This window comes from Diabrotica virgifera, chromosome 9 (assembly GCF_917563875.1).
Source record: "Diabrotica virgifera virgifera chromosome 9, PGI_DIABVI_V3a".
Lineage (NCBI taxonomy): Eukaryota > Metazoa > Arthropoda > Insecta > Coleoptera > Chrysomelidae > Diabrotica > Diabrotica virgifera.
The window spans coordinates 6,648,474-6,657,801 of NC_065451.1; the positions used below are offsets into that span (position 1 = coordinate 6,648,474).

Consider the following 9,328-nt stretch of genomic DNA (forward strand, 5'->3'; position numbering starts at 1 on the left):
ATCGTCACGATTTTCCCAGTACATGTACCTTTTCGGCACAACCACATAACCACTCAATACAAGAACGCCTATAAAACATCGAATCTCATTTTGAGTAATATCGTTCAAAAGATTTCTTTGTCCTGCGTTGATGTTAGTGTATTCGGTAACCAAATTGATGACTTCATCATCAAAAAACAAATTGAAAATTTCCATCGGCGACTGAGTCATTTTCGGTCCAAATTGAGTTTTCCAGTAAGTACAATCAGGGTGTTGATACAAGTCTCCTTGAATCCAGTGTGCAGATATTCTCTTGTCTAATTGATGGGGCAGCTTTTCCTTGGAAAGAAACAAAGCCAATGGTATATTGTCATCATCCGAATCTTCTTCTGGTAGGCTGGAATTCACAGAATCTTGTGGTAATTCAGTCGCGTTGTCAAAAACAAGTTCTACATCGTTTCTCAACTGACTACCCGGTAAATTATTTATTGTAGTTAGTTCTTCATCGCCGGAGTCGCAATCGGTGACATCATCATTGGCATTTTCTGGGGGAAATATGATCAAACCATCTGGAGGGACTGGGATTTCATCAGAATCAAGCTCTTCTAATAGCTCATGCAATTTGAGAGGCCTCCTGAAACAATACGCACGTTGGTAGTACTAATTACTACCGTCCTTTTAAAAGAACAAAATGAAATCCCAAGCGGCGAGCCTTTGAAACAACGTGACAACTATTCGAGCCAAGAATATACGTACATAAGTCCCTATTATACAATAATCCACATGCCAATGCCGTGAAATAACAGTTTTTTAATTCTAGACTTACCTCCAATTATAAGCATTCATTTTGTAGTCCAAAACCTGGCAATTTACACAGATAACCTCACAATTACAGCATGTGCGCGCACTAAAATCGTTAAAACTTGTCGAATGCTGGCTCTTGAAAACACTCCATCTAGAGCCATCTATCAGTTGGTAGCTGTACTAACCTAAATTACGCATAATTTCCACTGCCTTTTAAAAGGACGGTAGTAATATCTGGGTTAATTTATTTTTACCTTCATTAATTTGTTTAACGGATGAAAATTATTTCATATCAGACTGTACATAGTAACAATTTACACAGTCTATATTATGTAAAATAATACATAAAATACAATAAACAAAAAGACAGATATATAAAAACTTGGCATACTTTACTGTAATCTTTTTTAATTTATCTACCATTTCGGTGTTCGGTCTATTGAGGTTTCGGTAAAGTGCTTTTCGGTCTAATGAGTTCGGTCTACTGCTTTCGGTCAAATAATTTCGGTCTAATTGTCGTGTACCGATTCTTACAGCGTCCACAACTTGCTGATGTACTTGTGATAACTGTAGTAAAGATTCATCGTTTTCTTTCTTCTTCTAAAAATATTCTAATAAATTGAAAACAAATGCCAATTTTCTCCAGAACTAGTATTTACAGGAATTTTTGTTATTGCATTAAGTCAAAAATTTCTAAAACTATCACTGTGTTTTGATATCTACAAAAATACTTCACATAATTGACATCACGCGTACTGATAAACCTTGTACTGTTGTACTCTGAGGTTCTGAGAACTCCAAAAGGAAGAAACGTTCGTCAACGGATGGTGGTGGCCAATGGAATAAATTAAATCTTAAGCGGTCTCATTTCATTGCCTTGTTTTAGTCACATTTTGAGTACAAGGAAGCAAAAAGTCATTGGATTATTACATAGATAAACAGACGGCTTGTGGAATGCAACTGTAGATTCCCCCATATCTATCATTTATCGCTCCGTTTGCCTTGCAAGTTGTAGAAGGCTCGTATTTCAGGTTGTTACTAGAAATTTTGCTTTCCGACCTAAGAGATATATGTTCTTTAAATTTCTCGTTGCTTAATATTTTAATATTTTTTTGTTTTTAGTAACTCCCAAGTGGGCCACTACACTCAACAAGTATGGGCCAATACAGATCACATCGGGTGTGCAATCACCTTCTTCGTAAATTCCGAAGGTTGGAACACCCATCTCATGGCCTGCAATTACGGACCAGGGGGTAACTGGCAAGGGGAGCCGATTTATAGACAAGGTGTACCAGCATCGAACTGCGGAGGACTACCTGTCAATAGGAGATATAGTGGTCTCTGTGGAAATGATTACCTTTGAACACAAAATGTAGTGTGTGTTTTTATTTATGTAAAAATGTAGTGTGTGTGTTAATGTAACAAGAAACGTATATCGTTAATGTCGATACTTTATACTTTTATAATTTAAAGACCTATTAAAATGTTAAAAAAACAGAGGGCCCCTGTTCTGTTCCAATTGCATTTTAGTCGAAAAGACTAATTTCCCCAGTGAAAAATTAAGACTTTATGTTGCTGTCTTTTTAAAATTGTGTCATTTGAAAATATTTCGTTGATATCGGCTTTTAAATTACATATTTTTATTTTCCTCGTTAACATCTATGCACGGCCAACCAAAAGAGGGCCGCTGCGGGGCCCCCCTTGACCTAGGGCCCCGGGGCACTGCCCCGGTTGCCCCAATGGTAGTTACGGCCCTGCTACCTGGGAGGCAGAAAATGTACAGAAACATGGAAGTTCCTCAGTAAAATAAGAACTAACGAAAGGAAGGGCACAAACATCCAATTAATATCCACACAAAAATGGGGAAAGTACTATGGGGAACTGCTGAAAGAAAATAGGGACGAATACTTAACTCAATCACCAACAGAGGTTAACATTGAAGGAGAAGATATAACAATACAAGTGACAGAAATTAGAAAAGCTATAAAAGAACTGAAAAACGGTAGGTCTCCAGGACCAGGGGATATCCCAGCCGAACTAATAAAATGTGGATCACAAAAATTGTTTGAAACCGTCACTTGGTGCATAAATCAATTTATAAATGGTTCTCCCGTACCCGACGAGTGGAAAATTGCTTATATTTCGTCGATCCATAAGAAAGGAGATAAGCTTAAATGTGAAAACTATAGAGGGATATCAGTCACTAGTACATTCAGCCGTTTAATGGACGAATAATTAGAGACCGCATTGAGAAGGAGTACAAAGATCAAGAGGAAGAAGAACAATCCGGTTTTCGAACAGGAAGCTGTACTGATAATATCTTCTGCCTCAAACAACTAATAGAAAAAAAAATTAAGCACAAATCAAGAAACCCACCTCATGTTTATTGACTTGCAGAAGGCATACGATACAGTTCCTGTAAACAAACTCTGGAACGTGTTACGACAGACGAATATTAGTGTCGCCTTAATAAAAGCCTTAAGAAATTTGTATGAAGGGTAAACATCACAAATAAAAACTGGAAACAGATTATCGCAAAGCTTCCTGGTTAATAAAGGTCTACGTCAGGGGTGTTGTATATCACCGACCTTGTTTAAAATATATGTTGCAAAAGCATTGAAAGAGTGGAAACGAAAATGCAGAGGCATGGGCGTAGACCTTGGAGAGATTTGCTTATATACATTGCAGTTTGCTGATGACCAGGTTGTTATAGCAAACGATAAAGATGATCTAGAATCTAGAGTATATGGCAAGGAAATTACAAGAAGAATATAGAAAGTGGAGACTAGAAATTAATACAGAAAAAACAACATACCTGCTAATACGTACCGAACATCACATTAGAAAATAATGAAATCATCATGCCCTGCGACCATTACACATACCTAGGAATCGTTTTTGACACAACGGGGAAAGATGAAGAAATAAAGAGAAGAATAACACAATCCAGAAAAACAATAGGTTGTCTAAACAGAGTACTGTGGAGTCATGAAATAGGAAAAAGAAGAAAACACAATATCTACGAATCTCTTATTAAGAGGAAACAGTAGCAATCAACAGGTAGCAAAAACGCGTTCCAAGATTGCGGCTGTAATTTTGAATATTTTTTCGAGATATTTGGCACACGTATTCGTAATATAATAAAAATGGCGGTACAGAGCCCAATTTGAAAAATATATTAATATGTGGAAATTACTCTGTAATTAAATACAACCCTAATAACACAAAACATTCCATGAATGTTCCTAGAATGTACACACAGGACATTGAAAACATTCCTGGAATGTCCCCAAATGCACACGAATGTCCCTGGAAAGTACCAGGAAAGTGCTGTGTCAGCATTTTAAATATTCTTAGAATGTTCTGTTGGAACATTCCATGAATGTCTACGAATGTTCTTTGGACATTCACAGTCTATTTTTTAGACTGAATGTCTTGTTGGAACATTCCATGAATGTTCTTTGGACATTCACAGTATATTTTTAGACTGAATGTCTTGTTAGAACATTCCATGAATGTCTACGAACGTTCTTTGAACATTCACAGTATATTTTTTAGACATTCACTGAAATATATCGTCAGTAATGTGACAATACCTCCTATATGTTTTTTCATGAGGTTTGCAGGAGACGAAAAACATTTTTTAAGGTCACTTTCTGGTTTCGTACGTATTCTGACTTTTTTTGTAGTAAATAGATAGTTGAATTTACTGCAAAACAAGTCAAAAAATATATGAAAACAGGAGGTGGCCGAAACAAGTTTTTAGTCTATCTTACAAATCTCTTGAAAAAAACAGATAGGAGGTACTGTCACATCACTGACGATATATGGCCATACCAAATAATACATCCTTGATAAATATAAACATTTTTATTGCAAAAAATCTTTACATACATTTTTTAATGTAATTTGCTGACATTCCTAAATATTATTAAAAAATGTGTCACATTTGCTTTGTAAACCTTTCTTTTGCTTTTCGTAGCCACATATTCCGTTTCCTTTCTGGTTTTTTGTAGACCACTTCTCTCAGCTGATTCTAAAAGAAAATAAAATAAAAGGTAATTTTTCTATCCTTTACAATTAACAATCAGAAGAAATATTATTTACAGGTAATAATATGCATAAATAATAATAATAAAAAAATAAATACTAAATAATATTTAAATAAATAATATTTAATAAATAAAATAATAATAATGAACATTTTGTATTTTGACAACGACATCCGATGTGGAAGTAGAAACTTTAATAAAATTATTTTTTCAAGTAAATTGTGGCTTATTTCCCCATTAGAATAATTAATTACAAAAAAGCCACAAAGAAATAGATTTTTCACAAACAAATAAGTATTTAGTATTCATTATATTTATTGTTTTTATTATTTACTTTAATGTCCTACTGGTACATTATTTGACAAATAATGACATTTCGAAGTCTGTTAAGTACGATATAACGCCCTTGGGCATTAAATTTAAATAACGACTTAGATACTGTCAAGTTGACAAATATCAACCTAACTAAAACTATGGTTACCACAATTACGTTACTACTATTACTGGTAAATGTACTTATTTAAAAACTAATCAATTCAAAATTCATTCAAATTTTTCGCATATAAAGAATAATTTAGTCGGACATTAAACGTTGAAGGCACCACAGGTATTATAATAACGCTTTCGGTCAACGTATATCCCTATAATACCCTTGGTACCTTAATAACTGTAACATAAGATTATACCTTAATTCTTGTTTTCGATTTCTGATGTTTTTATTTATTTACATTGAATATTAATCTGTTTTGTTGTATAATCTACTTCGCAATAATTATGTGATATATTTGACTTAAAATGAATTCAAAAATTTTTTGTAGTTGGGCAACAATGTCAACTTAGATCTCCGATGTAGATAATGAATTACAACAGTATCTATATTGTACGGACTGTATTATTAATTAGGTTATGCATATACCTGTGTGACATAAGCTATTGGAACAGCACAGTCTCTCAAACGAACAGATGAAAGTGAAGTTCTGTCAATATCTTTTTCTAAAAAGTGTTTTGAACATACTCCTCTATTAACAAATCTAATCTATACTTTCTTGTCTTCTTCGCAGGATCTTCTGGAAAGCTAAAAATACAAAATATATGCATTACTAAGCATTATTAACAAATTTTAGTTTTAAATAAAAAATATGATTAATGAACTCACAAAATTATTATAAAACAGCTTAGAAATTGTTTATTAGTATAGTCGGTTCCCCAAACTCAGACACAACTGGCTAGTGATTTTAGTAGGTAATTTTTTTTGTTTTTGGCCAATTTTGCCAAAATTACAGTAATTAGTACTGAGACTGAGTTTAGCAAATCGACTATAATATTCTGTGTATTCATTAGTTGGTACTGCATATTATAGTGTGTGGTCTACCATCCTATTTATAAACGCATACACTAGCAAAAACGCAAAAAGAATTATTTTAGTTTTACAAATCCTTTTGTTATTACCTATCTCTATTTACTATTTTAGTTAGGAATAAGCGAAGTTTGTGGCTTATTCACAATTATTATTAAAATAATAAATGGATATGACCAATTATTAACTTATAAAATAAAATAATAATTCTTCTGATTTATGCCTTTTATTCACTTTGTTATATCTACGTTACTTAAAAGATTTTTTATGAATAGTATTATTAGGGTATTAATAGTATTAATTTATTTTCTGAAATACAGGGCATGCTTTCGTTTACATATTTGCATACTAACCTTTTAATAGGGCTTTTCATTCACAGTCATTTGTTTTGAGCTTCTGTCATAATTGAAACGTTATTCCTGCAGATTTTTTTATCTACATTTGTTTCTGCTACTCCAACTGCGTTAAAAACAGGACACCATTTTATGCACTATGTTAATAATACTATTAAAGCTATTATAAAAGTATCCGAATTAAAAAAATATTCTTAAAAAGCACAAATAATACAAAATACAAACAACAATCCACACGGCAAGGCAAGGCCGGGCAACGGCAAGGTCGCCAAGATGAAGATGCCAAGATGGCCGAAGCGAGGTCGTTGGTTGGTCGTTTTTAGTCACGTGATTCCCTCTCAAGCGCCATGCACAAAAATATATGCACGGCGAATTTGAAAATGAACGCAAAAGAAATAAATATAAATGCCTCGCTTAGGTTTTGCATAAGTTATAAGTATTTTTTTTATTAACAAAATCGCATTCCAAATTGAATATTCGCGAACAATAATTTTTATTACATTTGTATGTTTATAATATTGTATTCATTGAACTTGGGAAACTCTTTAAATTTGACATATTATTGCACTGTAGGCCTAAAATGTCACTTAGTTTGTCTGGTATGTTATAAGTAATGTTGTATCTCTTACACGTATGTATTATTTCGCAACTTAAAATATAGGAACATTGGTAGTATGTTCACAGAATGTCTTATGGTAACATTCCAGGAATAATTTAATCAGATGTTCACCGAATGTTCCCTAAATGTCCAGGACATTCAAATATTGATAGAACTTTGGTAGTACATTCCTGGAATGTTGTGTGTTGTTAGGGAATATTAAAAAACGAGCCTGTACCGCCATTAAGAAGAACAAAAAAATACACTTTCTTCAAATAAACTTTTTTATCCGATGCCTTGATTTTGTGTCATTTTGGAACTACTAAAATTTTTTATTTCATTAGTAGTTCCAAAATGACACAAAATCTAGGCATCGGATAAAAAAGTTTATTTGAAGAAAGTGTATTTTTTTGTTCTTCTTAATGGCGGTACAGGCTCGTTTTTTTAATTTTGTACTTAATTACAGAGTAATTTCCACATATTAATATATTTTTCAAATTGGGCTCTGTACCGCCATTCTTTATTATATTACGAATACGTGTGCCAAATATCTCGTAAAAATATTCAAAATTACAGCCGCAATCTTGGAACGCGTTTTCGCTACTGTTTCCTCTTAAAAGCAGTCTATTGTACGGAGCAGAAACTTGGCGGATAACCGAAAACAACAGAAGAAATCTGGAGGCAGTAGAAATGGACGTTTTTAGAAGATCAGTAGGAGTGTCCGAGTGTCACGCAGACAGAATACGTAATGATGAGATAAGACAGCGAATGGGGGTTGACGGCTCTCTAACAACAGACATAGAAAGAAAAGAGCTGATATGGTACGGACACGTCCAGAGGATGGATAACTCAAGACACCCTAAATTAATTATGCAATGGGTACCACCAAGACCAAACCGCAGAAAGAGAGGAAGACCCAAGAAATCTTGGAGAGGGAGTAACGAAGGTGATGAGCGCAAGAGATATTAGAGAGGGCCAATGGGATGATACGAGTGTCATGGAAATTAGGCATCGGACAACGCCGCAAGACGTTTTAAAACCGATTGATATATATATTTTCACTCCTAAATAAAAGTTGATATTATGACTATTTTTTGCTGAATTTTTTCCAAACGTACGGCCCTAGAAAAAATATTGTTCCTAACTCATGCGGACAGTGTCTTCCCCGCACTCGACTGCTTGCCCGAACTCCGCTATCGCGTAGTGATGTTGAAAAAGTAACTATTCGTTACAAAGTATGTACTCGTTACTTACGAATACCGAAAGTAACGATTACTATACAGAGAGGCAAATCGTTACTTTGATTACTTCGTATCAATCGTATCAGAGCGAGTAACGACTACGACTATTGTAGTTGTTATATCGGAATACCTATACAAAATACCGACCTACTGAGAAATACGATTCTCGATATGATTACCGGTACTCAAATACAAAAGTAATCATAGTACTGAAACCATTTTATCCCTTAAATAGATCGGTGAAGGTAGTTGTTATATCGGAATACCTATACAAAATACCTACCTACTGATTCTGGATATGATTACCGGTATTCAAACACAAAAGTAATCATAATTACTAATCAATGTAACGAATACTGTAAAAAATGATTACTTTATACAAAATACCTACCTACTGAGAAATACGATTCTCAATATGATTACCGGTACTCAAATACAAAAGTAATCAAAGTAACGAATACTGTAAATGATTACTTTATACAAAAGTAACGATTTGTAACGAATACTCGAAAGTAACTATAATCAACATCACTACTATCGCGTCGTTCGGTCAACGGCAGTCTCGTGCGTGAAAGTATCACTTTCCGCACTAGTTAGGAAAATAACTTTCATAATTGAAATAACTTTACCATTTCGAGTTTATCACGAGTATTTTTACATCGTTGGAATTTGAATTTAGGTACATACATTCAATTCAATACGGCAGGCTGTGATACGGGCCATTCCAGAACCCACTCCCACAACCAAAGGCTTTGGTGTTGCCAACCATCAAATAAGCTTTTTCCGTCAACCCTAAAAATTCCAAATTTTATAAAAAAAGTTCCCTCCTGTTTACAAAATCTTAAGATATTTTTAGTTTAATTTCAAATATTTTGATTTTTTTTAATATTTAATAATTTTGACTGAAACAAAAATTCCCTTTTGAGTTTTTCCCTTTATCACCT

General features: G+C 33.7%; 1 protein-coding gene and 1 long non-coding RNA gene across 2 annotated transcripts in view; one reads left to right on the top strand and one right to left on the bottom strand.

Annotated features, from left to right (window-relative positions):
• Positions 1-2,282, top strand: part of LOC126892855 (venom allergen 5.02-like) — a 33,958-nt gene extending 31,676 nt beyond the window's left edge. Inside the window, exon 5 of the mRNA XM_050662657.1 lies at positions 1,906-2,282. Coding sequence (XP_050518614.1) covers positions 1,906-2,146 — 241 coding nt within the window. The 3' untranslated portion in view covers positions 2,147-2,282. The remainder of the gene's footprint in view (positions 1-1,905) is intronic.
• Positions 2,283-4,638: 2,356 nt separating this feature from the next.
• Positions 4,639-6,926, bottom strand: LOC126892856 (uncharacterized). The gene is made up of 3 exons (XR_007701024.1): positions 6,546-6,926; positions 5,752-5,910; positions 4,639-4,819 (listed from the first exon to the last, which is right to left on the bottom strand). It is a non-coding gene; the product is annotated as an uncharacterized LOC126892856 (long non-coding RNA).
• Between the last annotated feature and the right edge of the window lie 2,402 nt (positions 6,927-9,328).